The following is a 23,359-nucleotide window of genomic DNA, read 5'->3' on the forward strand; positions in this document are numbered from 1 at the left end:
TGAGTTCCAACCTGTTGGTAGATCACCTCTGTTCCTGCGTAGCCAGTCATTAATGGGGACCAATTGGGAGGCCCAATAGTATAGATAGGTAACACTTCTCAAACAAGACTCAGGGGTTTACCCACTGATAGGAGCGCACTGACCTGAGCCTGCAATCCTGCAAAACATGTAAGTGGCAATAAGAAGGGATAGTGCTGAAGGACACAGAGAAAAAGGATCTCAGTTTCTAACACAGGTGGGTTGGGCAGGTGAAGTAGTATTTATATGAAAATATAATAGGCGTTTTCATCAATGGATCTACTTGAGAGATTGGTTAGGATTTTTTATAGGAAATTTCAGGGACTCCTGTCTGAGGCATACACAAGTTGGGATTTGCTATATTGTGTAGTCAACCATTTCTGACTGATCCCGCAGCAGTGACACCATTGATACTTTCCATATTGTTCTTCGTCCAGGTTGCCTTTTGGGCTAATCATTTGGAACTGTAAAGGAATGTAGTGGAGCCATGCGCTGGAGTAATGGATAAACATTTAGAGGATAGTCGGTGGTATGGTGGGATAGATTTGGCAAATGGTAATCATAGTGGTCAGCACTTCATTGGGTTCATAAAGTTTCTTTTCTGCCACCACTAGAATCTCAAAGACTTGCTGAAAGTTTTGTCGATCTCCGTCTGCTTGTTGTTGCTCAGTCTGCACAGTACGGTTTAGCTGCTGCTGACTATCATCTAATTTTTGTATCTATGTTTCCATAGTTTGGTTAGGTTGTACAATATCTCGCTTTTGACATCACCTGTAATATTTTCATTAGGAACCAATCGGGAAATAGACTAAAAAGATCAGTAGAGTTTGTCTTCTCTTTTTTTTTCTTTTTCAGAAATTTATAATAGGGCTAAATCACACATTACGCCATGGGCAATGTTCTCCAAAAACACATACAGTCTTTAAGGTAGTTAGGCTTTCCCTCTGTTCAAACGGAATATTGTTGATGAGAGTTCTTTCATTGAGTCTGAGAGGCCTTCTCCCCATCACAGTCTTTTCCAATTTGAGTCCTATATGAAGAGTCCCAGGTTCGCAGGAGCAGTGAGAAAGCTATGGGTACGTAGTTAGCATTGTGTTTGGACAAAATATTAAGTTGTGAATATTGAGAGACAGAAATATTGGAAATAAAATAACATGATAAAAAAATATCACTATGCAAAAATATTGTTGTCAAAAATATAGTTTTTTAGGTAAGTAATTTAGTTTTCAGGAATATTGTTATTTTTATTATCGGTTTCTGTAATAGAGTTGTAAAAAAGATCGTTTAAAAAAAATATAGTTTGTAATTTTAAGTGATTTAGAATTTTGCATTTAATTGTTAGTAGTAATTTATAGTGTTGTAGAGTTTTGTTGGGGTTGTAGAGTGATATGGTGGGAAGTTGATTAAGTAATGATTCATTATTTAGTTATATTTTAGTTTGTATTGGTTAAGGATGGGGAGTTAAGTAATAATAAGAAGTTGCTTATTGATTGTTAATTAATTATTTGATAAATAATTATATAAATTGTGTAATAATTATATATTCTAGTTAGGGGTATAGTATAGGGTGGGAATTGAATAAAGCAATAAATAATTAACAATTCATTATTAATTGATAATCATTTAATTGATTAGCAATTATTTAAATTACGCTATAATTATTTATTTTTAGTTTATTTTAAGTGTGGGCATCTAGGTTTGTAGGGGTTTAGGGTGGGAATTTAATTAAGTAATAATTAAATAATTATTTTAATAAATGTTGTCAATTGTAAGTGATTACAATTACTTTTAAAATACTAAAGAATTATTATTAAAATAGTAAATAATTATTTTTAATTGATAATTATTTTATTGATTATTAATTGTGTAAACTGCTTAATTGTTTTTTATTTTGTTAATAAGTATGTTTATTTAATGTTAATTAATAATGTTTATATTAAAAGTGTAACACGTTGTCTAAATTAATAGGGATATTCAATGTTAATTAATAATGTTTATATCAGAGATATTCAAATAAGTGAGAATAGTAAATAGAACCCCTACTAAATCTAACACTTTCCCTAGTATTGCTTGGACTGCAGAGGGAATAGTAAATTTAACCCCTCTGAAGCCCAGCACTATCCTTAGCGTTGAGCTGACTGGAGTGGGAATAGTAAATATTTATCAATAGTGGTAGGTATTGGTGGAATTTATGCAGTTTTCATTATACTGATGTTATATACTAAAATATTTAAGATTTACTACCTTAAACTATATATATATATCCTCGCAAATTTTTCAAAATAGGTGGGGCGCTACGCTCCGCTCCTACCCTGAAAGTCTCGGGGGGATTCGTCAAGCGGGAACTGAGATAAAAGGGGGGTCCCAAAACGCGTTTTTCCCATGCATTTTTCCATAGGACCTTTAGACAGGGCTACAGCCCGAACGGCTGAACAGAATTACTAGAAATTTGGCAGAGAGGTAGTCCTCAGGTCAAGGAAGTGCCTTTTGTAGGTTTGGTGTAAATCTGTTCAGTAGATTCTGAGAAAATAGCCTTTAAATCAATATATATATCTGAGCCAGCTTACGGTGCGCTTACGGTACGCTTACCGTACGCGTACGGTGGCGTGCGCGAGCGCGATTCTGATTGGCTCTTAGATCTTAGTAAACATTCGAATCGGCCGAAACCAGGAAGCGGCGGCCGCCATTTTCTCTCTCGCACTGAGAGTGATTTTTAAAATATAAAGCCCAAAAACATGTAAAGGGGCTGTTTAGACAACTCCCACACACATAGCCATGTTGAGGGAGTCCCCAAAGATCCCCCAAGGCCAAAAACGGAATTTTAATTTTTTCGGTAATTTCGCCGATTACGCTTACCGTACGCGTACGGTAAAAAATTATTAAAAAAAAATAATTATCCACACTCTCTCCACCCCGTGGGCAATTGGTCCCCGAAGGGCACCAATTGTGCATGGCTTATTACTTTTAAGATAAACTAAAATATTTAACAAAAAAATAATAAAAAAAAAAATTATCCACACTCTCTCCACCCCGTGTGCAAATGGTGCTCACTGTGCGCGCACGGTGCGCGAAGCGCACTGTGCGCGCACGGAACGAACTGCGTTAAGTGGGCGCGCACGCCACGAATGGCGTAAAGTAACTTAGCATTTAAAAAACCGTACAAATTCACTGAAAAAACCATAGGTTTCACACACGTTATAGTTAGGAATTAGCATTTAAAAAACCTTGCAAATTCACTGAAAAAAACATAGGTTTCACACATGTTATAGTTAGCGGAAATTTTACTGATAAAAAACCAATGAAATTCCCCCGTTATAGTTAGTGCAGGCAACTATAACTCACGCGACCGCAATCTTCTGCTGATGACATATGTGTGTTTATGAAAAAAAAATATTTGTAATATATGTATAGCTAAAAATGTATGGAAGAAGACATGGGCAAATAAGTGTCTAAATACAGTATTAGCATCAGCAGAGGATTGCGGTCGCGTGAGTTATAGTTGCCTGCACTAACTATAACGGGGGAATTTCATTGGTTTTTTATCAGTAAAATTTCCGCTAACTATAACATGTGTGAAACCTATGGTTTTTTCAGTGAATATATATATATATATATATATATATATATATATATATATATATATATATATATATATATATATATATATATATATATATATATTCACTGAAAAAACCATAGGTTTCACACATGTTATAGTTAGCTGGACATTTCCCTCGTAAAAAACCAATGAAATTCCCCCGTTATAGTTAGTAAAGGGAACTATAACTCACGCGACCGCAATCCACTGCTGATGACGTCAGATATTACATCACTGATGACATATGTGTCTTTCTGTAAAATAAATATTTATTAAATATGTATAGCTAAAGGTTAAAGGAAAGAAAAATGGGTAAATAAGTGAATAAATACAGTGATGTAATATCTGACGTCATCAGCAGTGGATTGCGGTCGCGTGAGTTATAGTTCCCTTTACTAACTATAACGGGGGAATTTCATTGGTTTTTTACGAGGGAAATGTCCAGCTAACTATAACATGTGTGAAACCTATGGTTTATTAAGTGAATTTGCAAGGTTTTTAAAATGCTAATTCCTAACTATAACGTGTGTGAAACCTATGGTTTTTTCAGTGAATTTGTACGGTTTTTTAAATGCTAAGTTATGTATTTATTATTATTGTTTTTTTTTTTTAAGGTTTTTCAACGTGCGCGTACCGTGCGCGCACGGTGCGCTTCGCGCACCCACTTTACGCCGTTCGCGTAATTTTCACGTTTCTACCGTGCGCGCACGGTAAGCGCACTCCGCGATTTTTCGTAAAAATATTAAAAACATTTATGGCCCTTGGGGGTGCTTTGGGGACACCCTGACAATGGCTAGGGGGTCAGGAACTGTCCACCCTGCCCCCTTTTCATGTTCTCCACCTTTATTTTTCACCTCCCTCGGACTGCGAGAGACAAAATGGCCGCCGACACTTCCTGGTTTCGACCGATTTGAATGTTTACTAAGATCTAACAACCAATCAGAATTGCGCTCGTGCACGGCAGGGTGCGCTTACTGTACGCGCACGGTGCGCGCCTATAGATATATATATGCTTTTAAATGCTATTTTCTCAGAAAATACTGAACAGATTTACACCAGACCTGCAAAAGGCACATCCCTGACCTGAGGACTACCTCTCTGCCAAATTTCAAGGTTTTCTGTTCAGCCGTTCGGGCTGTAGCGCGGACTAAAGGTCCTATGGGAAAATGCATGGGGAAAACGCGTTTTGGGACCCCCCCTTTTTCTCAGCCCCCGCTTGACGAATCCCCCCGAGACTTTCAGGGAAGGAGCGGAGCGGAGCGCCCCACCTATTTTGAAAATTTCGCGAGGATTCGTCAATCGACGCAAAAGTTATTCCAAATAGAATGTTGCGGATTTCCTATGGAAACACGGTCCTAACTATAACTATCTACTGGCGACCGTCAGTAGATAATATCTATATATATATATATATATAGATAGATAGATAGATAGATAGATAGATAGATAGATAGATAGATAGATAGATAGATAGATAGATTACAAAAAAGTAGCTGCGGAGACTGAGGAGGTATGTCTTTGGACAATATTAGTATTACAAAATATATTTTATTTCCGATATTTTTATACTTAACATTATACTTATCGGGACACAATATTTTGGTAAACAATATTTTTGACACAATATTTGTGTCATACTGTTGCGGGGATTCTGCTCATACACAGAACTATGCAGAGGAAACCAAGACCTCAGTGAATTGTGGTGTACCAAAAAACTCACCTCAGTACCCAGAACCCCTATCCGACTCGCATCAGTGTCTCATTTGTTCTCTGTATCATCTCGAAGCTACCAATGATTGGACAACCCAGAACAAGCGACTTAGAGTACTCTCAAGAATGGTGGGAATCAGAAACACCTTTTCATTATTATTCTCATATCAGTCCACAACAAGAGTAATCAGAGACATGGAAAAGTTTAAAATGTTTATTTTTAACTACGTGCTCTAAGGTGCAGTACTTTGGCTAACATAAATAGACAAATGATTAGAAATAAAACCATCAGCATTGTTACAATTCCATAGAAAATGAAGGGAGAAATCATATTAAAAATGATAGTGTAAAACATGTGAACCACCGGCCCTTGGCTAGTAAACTAATTTTATAAACTAACAGAAGGTCTCTAGGTTTGAATGGGGAACCCCATACCTCAAAGATCAGCTTAGGTGAATCACATCACAGGATCAGCTCTGCTCTCTGTGTCTGGAAAGGTTTTCTCCAAGTGTCTGAATCATGCATGCAAATGCAATATTAAAGGCACCCAAGTTTCGGATATTTGCAGCTGTGTGCTTGTTGTGTCTAAAGCGTGGGCCGATCACTCTGAATTCAACAGCATACATTGTTATTTGACCTTGACGGCTTCTGCACACAGTGTTCAGACTAGGGTCGCGGGGCACGTCTAGGGATATGAACAACAAACCATTCTCATGTAAAGAAAAAGCAAGCAAGCAGTTTTACTTGTAAGAACAGCTACCTGTAGTGTCGTGTGCAAAAGCAGCAAAGTGGCAAGATGGCGTTTAACTTCTAAAGCACTTATGCTAACATAGCAATGTGTGTACACAAAACCCCGTCTCCACTACACCCTCCCATGATCGGACCATGAACAGAATATGGAAGCAATGTAGGAACGCAGAGTTCAAGTTCGAGTGAGACAAAACCAAGTCCATATATTGCCAATCCATATAATTGGTAGTGAAAGTTCAAAAAAAATTGTTGGGAAAAAGGAAAAATTAAAACATCTCTCAGGGGCGGTATACAGCCCATTGTGGAGTAAAAAATTAAAAAATCTGGATTACGACGTGTGGAAGATGGATAACTGCCAATTTAATCCATCAATGTCTAGGCACAATATGTTGCAACTGCCTCCAAGAGGAAGTCATTGTAATGTTCAGTAAATGAATCAGCCATCCAGTCAAGTAAAGTAAACGAACATACATGTTCTTCGACAACCGGAGCCTCTAGCACCATCAGAGGACAACTTGCATGTTCTTCAAGATAACTTTGCGTCAGGAAGTCATGGGCTGCAGCATATATATCCCAATTCCCTAGGATTCTGTGCGCCGCTCTACAGGCCATAATCCCGATACCAGAACAAGCCAACTCATGAGCCACTAAGGGACTCATTAGTCGATCATAATCCGGGGCAGGAGACGACGTGTTCGAAAGGCACAAATCCAGAGCCCATTTGAATGGACAATCGAGGCAATGGAAAACAGGTTGCACGCAAGTAAAATATGAAAACCGGAAGGACAATCCATAGGCTACGCTCAAAGTGGCCAATGGTAGTGTTCCATAGTATTCAAGCATCCGGTTGCGAAGTTGAAGCAGCCGGGGCCGGCTGTCTTGTGGCAAAGATTGTACAGCCATTGCGGAGCAAACAAATCAACAGCAGCACACCAGCAGTCAAGGCGAGAATTAACGGAAGCCCGCCGAAGACGCTGGAAAAAATAGAATGAAAAAATGCCGGTATCACACCAAATATTGTTTGGAACGAGGTCACAAGGCCGGAGCCCACAACTTTGAAAAAATGCACCAAGCCAGTTGTTGACGAGGCATTGAATATAGTGTGAATCAGAGCACCGAAATGAAGTGGGAGATCAGTATTTAAAAGAGCATGCACCTCAGTGCGGGTGTTAGCCATGTGAAGGACAAATGTTTCACGGGACGAAGTCAGGGCGACTTCTTTTTGAGACAATAGAGCCCTTATTCTGCTCATCTTGTTGAACTCTGCATTCAAGGTTGGTATAGACGGGCAGATGGATACATCCAGTCTCCCATATGGGGTTGGGAAAAGGACATTCTTATAACAGACTACTCGTTGAGAGACAGTTACAATGTACGGAATCCCTACTAGCATCCCGCAGCATGCCTCATTATTTAAAAGCAAATAACTACCGTTTGCTAATAACGTGAAAGTGGGTGTGATCGCTGGCACAGGATTTCCCTTCAAAATGCAAGCTAAATTTGGGGCGTGAACGTTGCATGCGCCATGCAATTGGATGTTCCTACAGACTACTGAGTGATCAGGTGTGGAAGTGCATTCCTCTCTGTTAGAAATGGGATTTCTGGTTGGCTAGGGCTTGCGCGAAAGCCAGGCAGAAACCACCACTCTAGTCAGGGCTGGGGAGTTACACTCCAAAGATAACCCCTGCTCACCCCCTTGGTAGCTTGGCACGAGCAGTCCGGCTTATCCCGGAGGCAATGTGTAAAGCGTTTGCGCGCACACCCAGCAACAACACCCAAGGCCCACCACAAAGGAAACTCCACACAAGGTTATATATAAAAATAGCCTTTGTATTATACCAAAACACATTAGATAATATTCACACAATTTACACTGTGCCAACTGGCACGTGCAGAATTTTACAAGGGATTATATGTACAGGGGACAGGGCCACAGGGACCACTGTCAGGAATTAGCACTTTTAGAACTTAGTACTTAGAACATAGGATATAAAATTACTGTAGCGCAAAATAACACATGTAGCACACAACCAGTAACTACTGGTAACAGGTAAGTACCACCTACGCAACCCTAACCACCTTAGGAGAATATTACGCAGGGCACCATGAACACATCAGCATAACCTATACTAGGAAAAACCCTCTCCTACGCATAGGTACAGCTAGACATAAAACCAGCGTAAAGGCATTGCGCAGGCGCAAAAGTACACAGGTAACAATGATCAGGTACCCTAGGTGAGGGCACAACACAGCAACTGTCCCCAGACCAACCTGGCCTTTCAGGGGCTCAAACGCCCTTCGTCCACAAAGTCAGGGCTGGACTGCGCAGGCTGCGCAGGCCAATGCGCACAGGGGCACAACCTAAACGTGGCAGCTGCCCACTAAGTGCTGGGCAGCTGGGGAAAGGAACCTGGCACTGGCGTGCCTCTTGAGCCCTCCCTGGGCCCATTAACAAACAAATATGACCTGTTGGAGCCTCTCTGGCTCGTGAACAAACAAATATGGCCTGGTGGAGCCTCTCTGGCTCGTTAACAAATGTGGGGGCAACGTTGGAGTGGCCCGCTGCCTTCCCGGGCCGCTCTTAACAGGAGGAACAATGCCCCCGTACGTTGGAGCGCGCAGGGCGCTTTGACCAAGGAAATGCCCCCGCTCGTTGGAGCGCGCAAGGCGCTCTGACCAAGAAAATGCCCCCGCTTGTTGGAGCCTCTTAGACTCTAGGGCATAGACAGGTCTGGGACCGGCACCTAATACCCGCACGGAGTCCCCCAGCCCTTCACCACTTACCGGGCTGCTCTCTGGGGACTCCTGCGGTCGACGGGCTCTTCTCCCTGGCGGCAACCGTGCGGGGCTCCCTCGGCTCACGGAAGCCCCGGTCACTTCCTCGTCGTTCCGTGGCAACGCAGGGATTCCCCAGCTCGTTGTCCACCGCCACGACTTTTACTTCCTGCTTTCAGTACAGGAGCGCGGGGTAGGCTCCCGTCCGCTTCCTGTGTTTGCAGTCCCGCCCACGTCTTCACCGAGGCTGCCTGGCTTCCGGTTTCGCGGGGAAATGCCGGGTGGGCACCGGCTCTTTTGAAAAGGCAATAAATCGAGGTGGGCACTCGATATGGGCGGCAATGTCCCTGGCAGGATCGGCAAAGACGGGGCAAACGCCGGGTGGGCACCGGCTTTCAGAAATAACGCGCTCCAAGCGCTAAGGGACAAAGTGAAAGCGCTTTCAGCGCTAAAGGCCAGTCCAGTGCTTCCAGGCGCTTAGAGATGCAAATGAAGCGCTCCCAGCGCTTAGGGGAGAATAACGAAAGTCCAGCAAAGTCCTCCTCTGTATGCAGCAAGGCAGGGGGGGCAAGGCTGGGCCCAGAGCCAGCTCACTGGGCCTCCAGGCAGGGAGGTAGTCCAAGTGGCGGTCCTCTGGCCCAGCAACAGCAGCAGCCCCCTCAGGCAGGATCCGGGAAGAGAACATTTTTCATGGGGTCACAGCCCCTTCTTATACACAGAACACCTTTGTCTCAAGGTGCAGGGAAGGGGCGAACCAGTTACAACTGGTTCCTGAGCACTTTGTTTTGCTCAGCCCCTCTCCCTATTCAGAGAACAGGCCAGGGTCATCAGTCGCACCACAGGGGGTGGAGCCAGCATTGTGTGGGGAAAACCCAGCCCTATTCAGGACCCAGGTGTACTCTTCCCACCCATCTAGCTGCTGATCTCCCTATTCACCACTGGGTGACTCCTCCTGACTCTGGGGATTCCCTAGCCCGTCACATGACCTCCGCCAGCCAATCGCCAGACAAGGCACACATTACACACTGCACACAGAAGTGCCCACTTCTAGAAGTGGCACTTCCATCCTAGGTACATGCACGCCGCACACATCATCGCGCAGCATTTCATCACACGAGTCCGCACATACCAGACTCGACCCTGCACATCCCACGCATCAGGAACTACCAGGGACACATACATTCCCCATGCATTCCTATGGGAGGGCAGGCCTACCTCACTACACGCATGCACTTTACCCTGGGACACAGCGGTAAAGTGCGCAGAAACCAAAAATCACTACCACCAGGTCACCCGTAAAAGCAAAAAGTTTAGGGGTGAACCTGCCAGAAGGGCCAAGTCCAACACTCTCCATTTAAATAAACCTCTTTACCCTCTCTCAGGCCCCTGTATGTAAATGGGAGTGACCAAACTTCATGCAGGAAAGCGATACCCAATGGTTCGTATCTGCCTAAGGCATAGTGTTTCATACATGAACTGAACTTAAACAATGGAAATAGTAGAGTGATTAATCCATGGATAAGCCACACAGCTGATTTCGAATTGGCTACAGAGAATGGTAAAGGTTCCAACTTTTCAATATGCAATAATGAGTATGTTGCATCCTTCATGGACATGAACTGTTGTTTATCAGTCAGATTAAACGGCAGGAATAAAGATGATTTGTTCATGTAGTCCCAGGGAACTTTCCCAGCCTTCAATGTTTAAAAAGTCCATGCAAACTGCATTATAGAACGCAATTGATTTTGACCATGATATAAAACAGACATATCATCCTGTATAATATCCACAACAGATGAAATAATATTATCTAGTGTGTAAATTCTGGAAGAAAGGGTGTTAATGCTATTATGAATCACAGCAAGCACTTTTTTCAAATTTGCTTGATCGATAGCTCTTAATCTAGAAGCAGCTTCAGTTTGAGATAATTTCCAAACTTCGTTGGAAACAGCATACACCCATCTTTTAGACCTGCCACCCACAGGGCCCTTAACAAAATCATTCAGATTTACTTTGTCATTTAATTTTGACAAATGAAGTTTAACAGAGGCCAAGGTGGAGTGTTGCAGCCAGTTTTGACATAATTTACCTAAGGAATAGATAGTGACCGAATGGGAAGATTCAAATCGGGGAACCACCCTAACCTGAGTCTAACCGGGGAGCAGACCCAGAAAACGATGCTGACAAGAATCTGAACTTTTCTGTCATAATAACCATCCTTGATGATCCAGGGTAGAAAAACATTGAAGGATGTATTAGTAATGAATGACTGCAATTCATCAAGGGACAGATCTGTGTGATTATCCCATGTTGGATAAGTGCCCAGATCAGGAATAGAAGGGGAATTCACCTTTTTAGAAGTAGCCAATCCAAAGCAGGTGGTCTGAAAAATAGTAGAATTCAAAAACAACGGGTGGTTAGGAATAAGGCATGCACGATGCAGTGCTGCTGTGCCTTGTACCTGCCATGCTTTAGAACCCCAAGCAGATTTAAGATCAATGGTATCTTTCCACAGCTCATAGTCCCCTATAGCTAATTCATCCATAAAGGACTTTGAATACAGTAATTTAGTGTGGGTCAGTCTAACTTTGGAAGCTGATTCAGCAGTCATTTTAAAATAAAAGGCTTCCGGTTTCGATACACTAAAATCAGAAAAATATGTAAATGTTTTCACTAGAGTTTTGGAGCTGCCTTCAACCAGTGCTGGACAATGTTCCCATTGCGTATAATTAATGACATTTCTAAATGTATTCGTTTTATGCAGGAAATGATTGCCATAGTGTTGGTAAGAAAACAATTCTCCATAATTTACTTTGTCTAAATATAAATATTCAGCATCAAAAGCAGAATAATATTTCAAATCAGAAAAAAGAGCCTCGACGGCTTGGACATCCCAATCATCAGAGCGTATGTTTTGTTTCACAACATCCCCCATAGAAACACGAAGTACATTGGGGACATTAATCACCTCTGTTGGACCATGAATTTGAAATTTTACAGCATCCCATACAATCCCATCTAACACAGGCCAGGCAGTAATATTAACAAAAGTCTGGTCCCTCTTCATGATGTGTGATGAGGAGTGGGGTGCCAAAGTTCCATCAATTAATCTAATTGCAGATCCTTTAGTTTACCAGACGGAAAAATACAACCACAAATCCAGTCGACATAAACAAAAAAAAAAATATGAGCCCCAGCCAATGTAAGTCCAAGGGAGAATTCAAAAATGTCTTTTAAACCAAACAGCAAAAATAGAAATTTTTGATGGGGCATTCGATGTTGTAGAGTTAGTGTCAAATGAAAAACGTGACTGGTCAACTGCACTTGATTGTAAACCAGGCAACGACACATCTGTGGGATAAGTATACTCAGTATCTTCAACTGGACCACCAGCCGATGGAGGCAATAAAGGATTAGTAACTGTATGCATCTTGACGGCAACGTCAGGCCTGTTGGTATTTGCCGGAGCCAAAACAGAATTTCTCAGCATTGCTGGACAAGAGACCGCTGGTGTCATACTAAGAAGAATCGGCCACTCGTTGTAGTTTGATATTGTCAATGGAGATGTACCTGTTATCCTTGCGACCAGGACGTGGAGGTAAAATGACTGTTCTTGTACCCTGCACGCCAAGCACTGGAACCAGTGCACGATAAGAGGGGCCGAACTCCTTCTTGTTCTCCACCTTCTCACAGACCAGGTCACCAACTCGAGGTAGCCAGCCAACTACCGGAATCTGAAGTGCAGCATCAGTTGTGGAGGGCAAGTGTTCCTTTGCAAGACTGTCTCGAGACTCTTGTAGATTCAGCAGAATGATCATCTACATCAAAGTGTGCGGCCGACGCTGACATGTCTAGACCATCAAGGTCCGGGACAAACATATTTATGCCAAAGAGCATTTCGTATGGGGTCCGCCCACCCAGAGACCTTTTAGGGAGATTATTAAGTGCACGTCGAATGCTATACAAAAGGGCCAACCAGTTCTTGCCAGTACCTAAAATCCTAGCTGTCAGGGATTGCTTTAAGTCACTGTTCATTCGCTCCACAACACTATTGCCCAGAGGCCGGTATGGAGACGAAAATTTGACTTGGACTCCCAAAGATCTCATGGCATCCTTGTACACCTAAGAGGCGAACGCTGGACCCTCGTCTGAATGGAGGGTACCACATGCAAAACTTCCCACAAAGACACGCAAATCCCTGATGACAGTTCGAGCATCAGCACTCCGTTGTGGCCAGACCCCAAGAAAACGTGTGCACGAATCCACTGCAACTAAGATATACCTATATGCAGTATCAGAGGAGAAAGGACCGCAGTGATCCAAATAAACACACCCAAGTGGTTTATTAGATATGTACAACTGTGTTTGAGGTGGACGCGCAGCAGTCGAATGTTTAATCTGCTGGCAAATGTCACAATTAAGGACATAAGCACGAGTCTGTTTATACAATCCGCGCCACCAGTAACGTTGTTGTAAGATAGTAACAGTCGCTGAAACGCCGGCATGGGCAGAAGCCATACCTCCGTGAGCTGCTGTTATCAAGGAAAGTCTGCTGTCCATGTTGGGAATCAATCTGTCACCAACGTCGTTAATTCTCACATAGGGAACTTTATCAGGACTTAATTGATAAGAGCATTTAGAAGGGAAACCACAATGGTAATTATCACCCTTCTCTGTTGCAGCAATTGCTGCCAAGATGTCATCATCAATCTTTCTTTTGGATCTTGTAACTGCTGCTACTCGATATGTTGCCACTGCTGTTTTCGCTGCTTCGTCAGCTAAACTGTTGCCAACAGTGTGTACCCAGACGCGCTGGTGGCCAAGAGTGTGAATTACATTCACGAGCGGCAGACGTTGTTTAAGTTCTGCAACTCGAACCCAAAGCATTTTATGTTTGATTGTGCTACCTTTGGAATCACGATACTTATTCTGAGACCAAAAGAATAAATTGTCGTTGTAAGACTGAACACAGTGAAAAGAGTCACTCACTACAAGAGTAGTCACTCGAGGATCAGCAAACTCCAGTGCAAGCACCAGAGCACGAAGCTCTGCCAACTGGGTGGTACAATCACCCAATGTCTGCGTGTGCACGACATCAGACTTGAATTCACCATTTACGAAAATACCAGCCACTATTGCGCAGGCCGCTGAATAAGCATGCTTAGATTCCGTCGCCGGTTGCGCCGAACTGTCAGTGTAAATGATACAATGGTAATCCTCAGGCGGGCGCAAGGACAGTGGAGCTGGATGAACAAATTCATACTATAAATACTTCTGAGTCTGCAACGAGGCATCAAAGATGAAAGTGACATCCGGAGACGTCAAAGAAGTGGCCCATTGTAGCCAACGTGGATGCAAAGCTTTAGAATTTGGTACACTGGCTTTTGTCACTGCCTCTAGGGCAGGATACGGTGTGACAACCAACATGCGTGTCCCTTGCGACAGCGCTCTCTCTTTCAGAATCGCCATCTGCACTGCAGTCAAAACCTTTTCGACAGTGGAAAAGTGCATTTCAGCCGAAGTGTACAGGTGTGACTTGTAAGCAATAGGGACTGTTTCTCCCTCATTGAATGTTAAGTACGTGAAACCCACTGCGCCAGGCACAATTCTTATTACCAGGTTTGTGTGGTTATCATGCGTCAGTAAGTATTTAGAAGCTAGAAGATCTGCATGCAAAGATTGCAGGATAGCTGAATGTTCTGGCAGCCAGCTCGATTTGGAAAAAGTAGGTTGTACCAAGGCATATAGCGGCTTGATACGCTGGGCATAATCGGGAATGTAAGTACGCCCGAAATTCAAAAAACCCAGCAACGATTGTAGTTTTTTCAGAGTAGTCGGAGCGCGCAAACACGTGCATTTCTCCAGGAAGTTAGGTGCTAAACCTCGACCTTCGTTGTTGAGTTCATAGCCCAAAAACAACACAGTATACTCTGCAATGTGTGATTTTGCAAAGTTAAATTTGTAACCGAAGTCCGCAAACATAACAATGATGCGGTCAACGCGTCACAGATGCGGCCATAATTCGTCGTCTGTGAGATAGATATCATCAACATACGAGTACGCATCATGGTCAATGCTCTCCAACAGAGAGACTACACGCGCGGCAAAGACACCAGGACTGTTTTTGTAGCCCATGGCTAATCTTTTAAACTGTTTTTGTTTGCCACCTAAAGTAAAGGATGTCCATTGACTGCTAACAGAGGACATGTATGGCTATAAAAGCCATTGGAGATGTCAAATGTTGTTTTAAACCTTTTTCTCACAAGACTATCTACCAGGGCAGAACTGTGGGTATTTTGCTCCGTGCAGGTTCGACAATGAGAGTTCAAATGTCGATAACCCAAAACTACATGTTTAATTTTAACTTTTTCCCAACAAATTTTTTCCAAATTTCGCTACCAATTATATGGATTGGCAATATATGAACTTGAACTCTGCGTTCCTACATTGCTTCCATATTCTGTTCGTGGTCCGATCAAGGGAGGGTGTAGTGGATACAGGGTTTTATGTACACACATTGCTATGTTAGCATAAGCGCTTTAGAAGTTAAACGCCATCTTGCCACTTTTGCAAACGACACTACAGGTAGCTGTTATTACAAGTAAAACTGCTTGCTTGCTTTTTCTTCACATGAGAACGGTCTGTTGTTCACATCCCTAGACGTGCCTCGCGACCTTAGTCTGAACACTGTGTGCAGAAGCTACATGAACACATCATCTTTATTCCTGCCGTTTAATCTGACTAATAAACAACAGTTCATGTCCATGAAGGATGCGACATACTCATTATTGCATATTGAAAAGTTGAACACTTTGCCATTCTCTGTGGCCGAATCAAACTCAGCTGTGTGGCTTATCAATGTAATTAATCACTCTACCATTGCATTCTTTAAGTTCAGTTCATGTATGAAACACTATGCCTTAAGCAGATATGAACCATTGGGTACCGCTTTCCTGCATGAAGTTTGGTCACTCCCATTTACATACAGGTGCCTGAGAGAGGGTAAAGAGGTTTATTTAAAAGGAGAGGAATGCACTTCCACACCTGATCACTCAGTAGTCTGTAGGAACATCCAATTGCATGATGCATGCAACGTTCACGCCCCAAATTTAGCTTGCATTTTGAAGGGAAATCCTGTGCCAGCGATCACACACACTTTCACGTTATTAGCAAACGGTAGATATTTGCTTTTAAATAATGAGGCATGCTGCGGGATGCTAGAAGGGATTCCGTACATTGTAACTGTCTCTCAACGAGTAGTCTGCTGTAAGAATGTCCTTTTCCCACCCCCGCATGTGAGACTGGATGTATCCATCTGGCCTTCCATACCAACCTTGAAAGCAGGGTTCAACAAGATGAGCAGAATAAGGGCTGTATTGTCTCAAAAAGGTCGCCCTGACTTCCTCCCATGAAACATTTGTCCTTCACATGGCTAACACCCGCACTGAGGTGCATGCTCTTTTAAATACTGATCTCCCACTTCATTTCGGTGCACTGATTCACACTATATTCAATGCCTCGTCAACAACTGGCTCGGTGCATTATTTCAAAGTTGTGGGCTCTGGCCTTGTGACCTCGTTCCAAACAATATTTTGTGTGATACTGGCATTTTTTCATTCTATTTTTTCCAGCGTCTTCGGCGGGCTTCCGTTAATTCTCGCCTTGTCTGCTGGTGTGCTGCTGTTGATTTGTTTGCTCCGCAATGGCTGTACGATCTTTGCGACACGACAGCCAGCCCCGGCTGAGCCAGCCCCGGCTGATCCATCTGCGCTACCAGATGCTTGAATACTATGGAACTGTAGTGGAGACGGGGTTCTATGTGCACACATTGCTATGTTAGCATAAGCGCTTTAGATGTAAAACGCCATCTTGCCACTTTGCAGCTTTTGCACACGACAGTGCAGGTAGCTGTTATTACAAGTAAAACTGCTTTATTGCTTTTTCTTCACATGAGAACTGTCTATTGTTCACATCCCTAGACGTGCACCGCGACCTTAGTCTGAACACTGTGTGCAGAAGCCGTCACTGTCAAATAACAATGTATGCTTTTGAATTCAGGTTGATCGGCCCATGCTCTAGCCATAACACGCACACAGCTGCAAATATCTGAAACTCGGGTGCCTTTAATATTGCATTTGCATGCATGATACAGACACTTGGAGAAAATCTTTCCAGACACAGAGAGCAGAGCTGATCCTGTGATGTGATTCACCTAAGCTGATATTTACGGTATGGGGTTCCCCATTCAAGCCTAGAGACCTTCTATTAGTTTCATAAAACTAGCTTACTAGCGAAGGGAGGGTGGTTGTTTTCCACTATCATTTGTAATATGATTTCTCCCTTCATTTTCTATGGTATTGTAACAATGCTGACGGTTTAGTTTTTTATCATTTGTCTGCTTATGTTGGCCCAAGTACTGCACCTTAGAGCACGTAGTTAAAAATAAACATTTTAAACTTTTCCGTGTCTCTGATTACTCTTGTTGTGGACTGATATGAGAATAATAACGAAAAAGTGTTTCTGATTCCCACCATTGCTGAGAGTACTCTAAGTCGCTTATTCTGGGTTGTCTAATCATTGGTAGCTTCGAGATGATACGGAGAACGAATGAGACACTGATGCTAGTCGGATAGGGGTTCTGGGTACTGAGGTGAGTTTTTTGGTACACCACAATTCACTTGGGTCCTGGTTTCCTTTTCATAGTTCTGTGCATGAGCAGAATCCCCGCAACATGGTGCACCTATCGTTTTGGTCTTATGATTGAGACGCCTTAGTAGTGCTTATTTTTGTCCTCAACACCCTCACTCTTGTTTCCGGTTGACAGGAGTGATGGTTTAAACCTACTTATATAGTTTATTTATGGGTTCATTCAAGCTTGACAATTAAAAAGGTTTTCTTTTTCAATAATTATCCTTTTTATGCTATGGGTTAATATAGATTGTTTTTTCTTCTCTGCGTCCTTATGGCTGAAGTCGCTATTGCAGTGCATAGTTGCGCACCTCTCAGGTGTCATTTGACGCAGTTCGGGGTGCCTGACGATGGGATGTCTATTATATTTGTAGTGAGTGCCGATGCATCATTCCCCTATGAGCTGTTTTACTCTTGGGTTACTTTTCCGGAGGTGAATGCGGATGATAAGACGTTTCACGCATACACTTCTACGGCTGTTCCAGCTAATTACACGCCATATAGGACGCAGGAGATTCCTATTTCTGCTTGGCAGCATCGTATTTGGTTCAATGTCGCCCTCCCCCCCACCATTACACCAGTTCGGTTAGGTCCCTTGTCTATTCCAGGGGCCACTTGGCCAGTCTTGGCCGGGTTCACACCACATCCACGATATTTGCTAGCCCCGCTGGATGAGTTACGTCAACTCCATACCGCCCTAATTACGGTACATAGGGCTTTAGTGCAATGCGTTTCACGCAATGTCCAGGTGGGGGCAGCTGGGGTTGCGGCGCAACCAGCTGGCACGGCTGGGATTACTATTAGTCCCGTCATGGTTAATTCAGTAATGGGCAAGCGCCCCCAGAATAAGGACAAAATGCCTTATTGGCTTGCTGAGAAATATGACCAGCTGAAAGCAGGTTTTCCGAATTCTACTCCTGTGAAAAAACACAAGATCCTCACCATTAGTTTGCAGAAAGACTTAGTCCCAGATGTAGCTGATTGTGATAACTGGGGTAAGGTGTTTGCAGCTTGATCAAACGTGTTCAGGATCAACACGGTCCGGACATTGTTACAATTCCATAGAAAATGAAGGGAGGAATCATATTAAAAATGATAGTGGAAAACAGGTCCTATAATACCTTGTGAACCACCCTCCCTTGGCTAGTAAACTAGTTGTATAAACTAATAGAAGGTCCCTAGGTTTGAATGGGGAACCCCATACCTCAAAGATCAGCTTAGGTGAATCACATCACAGGATCAGCTCTGCTCTCTGTGTCTGGAAAGGTTTTCTCCAAGTGTCTGAATCATGCATGCAAATGCAATATTAAAGGCACCCGAGTTTCAGATATTTGCAGCTGTGTGCTTGTTCTGTCTAGAGCGTGGGCCGATCAACCTGAATTCAACAGCATACATTGTTATTTGACCTTGACGGCTTCTGCACACAGTGTTCAGACTAAGGTCGCGGGGCACGTCTAGGGATGTGAACAACAGACCATTCTTATGTGAAGAAAAAGCAAGCAAGCAGTTTTACTTGTAATAACAGTTACCTGTAGTGTTGTGTGCAAAAGCAGCAAAGTGGCAAGATGGCGTTTATCTTCTAAAGTGCTTATGCTAACATAGCAATGTGTGTACATAAAACCCTGTCTCCACTACAATACGATATTGTTTACTAAATCCGTTAGAACACCCCCTATAAATCTCTTTGCATGTTGCAGACCATTAGGAAATGCCGTTCTTAAATAGGGTGTAACGGTTCCTTGTGCTCCACCCCTTCTGCCCGTTAGAGTAGCATGCTAAAGATCCCCCATATCCCAACCTGCCACTCCACATCCGAAATCTTTGAAAAATGCCCTTCTGGGCTTCCGAGTTTTTTTCACAACAGGCTGTCGAGGAAGCATTTGTTGAGCCATTCCATGGAGTTTTCCTATCCCCTCCAGTGGACGTGTTGCCATGGCTAAGGAGAACCTTGCTGCAAGCAACGTGGCAGCTCTTTTATCATCCTGTACCCACTGCCGTCCTTGCTGTGTCATGGAACCAGCGTAGGAGGAAGACCATACCGTGCAGTAACTGCTCTACTGGCTGCTCTTTTTGAGGTGGTGAGGTTTGAAGCTTAGTTGTCCTAGATACAGAGGAGAATCTCAAATAAGGCTTGTCCACTGTGAGGAGCCCTGACGTTTACAAAGCGGCATAACCCCTCTCGGATATGAAACTGTGTCTTCCACTCCACGGAATTCTCATATAGGTGCGCAACCAAGTGAATTATCTTACACGGAGCCATGCTTTACTAGGCTTGGTAATCTGAATGATCTGCTTAGCATAAGTTCTCTGGACATGATGCAACTGCAAAGTTTCTACAGCACACTGGTTCCAGTTGTCAACTGCACCTGACAGTCTCTGGTCTCTCCTCTCACAGGTCACAGCCCAGCAGGTGAAAACTTGCGAACTTGAAATTCTGAAGAAGCAAAAATACATCCAACTGGTTGCTTCAGGCCCTGTGTTTCCGAAAGACAGAAAGGTTCCCATCCTGCTCTCCACCAAGAAGGGCTACCTGTTCATCCAGACAGAAAAGCCCATCTACACACCCGCCCAGGAGGGTAAGTGGCTCTCTTTGAATAAATGCTTTGCTCTGGGGTTTTTGATCACTATAATATGATTTTTTTACTGGCACTGAGGTGCTGGAACTAGGGGTGAAGGAGGTGCTGCAGTGCCCCCCCCCAGATAACCTTTGAGGATTTATGCTGCATAATCACTAACAAAGAGTCCTTTAAAGCACTTTCTGCTTATTCCAATTCAGAGGTTCAAGTGTTGACCAACTCCCCATAATAAACTGCTTCTAATTATTCTAACATGGAGGTCTGTGTTTACCTTTCATTTCTCTGGGTGAAAATTGAGTCTATTTTCTGGATCAACAGATCAAATGTTTCTACTGGGATTTTATATGACAGCCTGGAGGCTGGCATAGGCTGATGATTGAGGGACAATTAATATTCATGTGTCACAATTCACTTGGAAAGTGGATGGTTTGGTATCTGTATGGGTTAAGCTCATTCACTGACCAGAGAAGTCTGCATCGGGCTTTAAACATGGCCTGGCATGTGCAGGCATCAATGCGGAGAAGGATGCCATTGTACCGTGAGGCGAGGATGCTGCTCAGCGTGGGCTTTATGCTGCAAGGGATCAGCCCAGTAATAACTTTGTGTTTTGCAGTATTTTCAGTATTGAACTTACAAGTTTACTTTCTCAGCAAATTGAACCAGGAAACAGACTATGAGAATCATTTCCGTGTAGAATCTACACTTCACAATAAACCAGGTGGTGAGATAGTACCAGCCCTTGTATGAGACATTTTCTGTCCTTCAATCCAACTTTTCAATGTTAATTGAATTTGAATTGATGTGTGTAGTGCTACGAGCTGTCCAGTCCAGACCGATTTGACAGCATGAACAAACCACTTTAACATCTAAATGTTTTGAGGAATATAAATCCTGCATTATTATATTACTATTTCAGGTAAGGGCAGCGCACTATATATTCTAAAATGTAATTATTCTTCTTAGCAGTGATATTAAAAAATAAACATTTGTAGCAGAAGATGTCATTGTTGCAATATAGGGTTGTTTTCTTGCTATTATAACTACTGAATTCAGAATATACATATATATGAATATTTAAATATTCACATAAGGTTATTCTTAGATATATAACCATATGTATATAACAATTTAATACTCACTGAGTTGTAACCTATAAAAATGTCAAGTACATAATCAAAGAGTCCATCCTCGATGTATAACGAAAATTCATGAGAGTACATAAGAACTCTTAAAACCACATTTCATTCATCTGGGATAAAACAGTAAACATCAGAGTAAAAGATCCACCGCCTCTCATTGGTGCACCGTCTGCTTTTCATCTACCAGGGCTGATAATGGCAGTGATAGTCTACACAAAGCCTCAAATGCCATAGGCATAGCCTGTCAGGGCATTGGTACTCTCACAGACCTAACAAGTCCCTATCACACTGGGTGCCCCGATACTCCATCCTGACACCTTCGATCTTCCCCATGAAATCCTGAGAGGTGATGCTGTCTTCTCTACAGGATGAGTTGGTCAGACCAATACAGGTTCTGGGGTGTTTGTAAGGGTTGGAGGTTCTGCTGCTGGAGCAGCAGGCTGCCTTCAAGGGTTATGCCTATGGCTTTGTAAGGCAGCGCGCAAAAGCTCGCTTGAACACATACCTTTTATCCTTTTGTCATTGTTCCCTTTCTTCTTCTGTGACCAAAAACCCACTTCCAAAACACAACAGGGAAATGTTTATTAAGATGGATGAGTTCAAGGAATATTCCTGAGCTGAGGGCAGCTTGGCCTCGTAATCCAGGACGCATTCCTGTTTGGGCTCTTGTGCAATGCCCGAGGTCTGGCCCATGGGCCTTGTGTGCCGTAGATCACATCAACCTAATTCATACTCTGTTGCCTTACAGTGAAGTTCCGGGTCTTCGTTCTCGACCATGTGATGAGGCCTGTAGCGGAATCTATCACAGTCACAGTCCACGTAAGTTACTTTTCACACTTCTGGACACCCTTATCACAGAGTACATGGTCATGAAAGGTAGCCCCCTGTCCTGACAACTCAATCCCATGAAATCCAAGCACATTTCCTGAAGATGTCTTCCATGCTAGAAGCTCACTTGTGGAACAAAGAGTGCACAATCCCTGGACAGCCGCGGTGTAGCTCTCTTACAGTAATAATGTCCAGACGCTGTCCCAGTGAGGATATTTGCTGCCACCTCTGGCCTCCATTACTGAAGCTCATAGCCCAGTCCCGTAAGGGAATCTATCCTGCAGGCCTTGAGCCGACTGGTGTGAGGGTGTTCCTTTACTTCTATTCAGTCTCATTTTGTACGGGCAACCCTCCCCTCCCCCCTCCAAAGCCTTCAGTAATGAGCCTCTCTGCGGGTGTATGGGTTCGCGTTCATCCAATTTCCAGTGCCCAATATTGCATGTCCATTACCTCCCTTCATTGCCATCTGGTTCTCAACCGCTCCCTGTAAGTGGAAGAGCATGCATCCGTGTAGTGCTCTCTGAAGCCCAGAACCTACGAGAGCCATGGCATTTCCTCACTCGTACGCCCTCCATTATTTAGCCCAATAGCTAGTGGCCATCTCTAGGCCTACTGAATCCTAGAGACGAGTATTACATTCCTCCCTCTTATACGCTGCAGTACTCAGGCTCATCCTCCTGGTGCTCTCCAGTGCTACAACCTATAGCCCACCACTGTAAGTGACATCCCTCCCTCTTACACTCCACAGTACTCAGACCAGAGCCCTCCCATGAGTTCACACTTGTGCCCATTTCTAACAAGTATTCTGGTGTACAACTTGAAGCTGCTGTTAAATCTCAGCAGGTCACTGCGGCTGCTGAAAGCTAAGTTGCAGGGCATGACACTTTTTATCTTGTGCATGAGTTAAATATATTCTGCATAATAGCCCTTTCCTGTTTCTTTGTCAGAATGCGCAAGGGCTGCAGGTGAAGAAGTCAGAGAAACGTTCTGATGCGGGGATTATCAACCAGCAGGTCACCATCCCAGACATCTCTGAGTAAGGCAAAGCATTTGCATCTTTTTTCCAGGTCGGGGTCACTCACACAGAATACTCCATGGGAAGGGGTTGTAATTGTTGTCGTTCCTTTCACCTGGTATCGCTGTGATTCAGTGTCTCCCTCAGAGACCAGATGAATCTCTGCTCCCACACATGCACAGTGTGTCTCCTAGCTCCAGTGTCTCTCTACGATGCCTATAGTATCTAATCTTCAGTGTCTTGCATTGCCTTTGGCATGACC

The 23,359-nt window shown here is 43.3% G+C and overlaps 1 protein-coding gene across 1 annotated transcript in view; it reads left to right on the forward strand.

The window, feature by feature from the left end:
• The window catches only part of LOC146869469 (complement C4-like), a 520,274-nt gene that overhangs the window by 129,443 nt on the left and 367,472 nt on the right, over window positions 1–23,359 (forward strand). Inside the window, exons 3-5 of the mRNA XM_085599862.1 lie at window positions 19,935–20,115; window positions 22,003–22,073; window positions 23,030–23,118. Of these exons, the coding sequence (XP_085455988.1) occupies window positions 19,935–20,115; window positions 22,003–22,073; window positions 23,030–23,118 (341 nt within the window). The remainder of the gene's footprint in view (window positions 1–19,934; window positions 20,116–22,002; window positions 22,074–23,029; window positions 23,119–23,359) is intronic.

This window comes from Triturus cristatus, chromosome 1_1, assembly GCF_964204655.1.
Source record: "Triturus cristatus chromosome 1_1, aTriCri1.1, whole genome shotgun sequence".
NCBI lineage: Eukaryota > Metazoa > Chordata > Amphibia > Caudata > Salamandridae > Triturus > Triturus cristatus.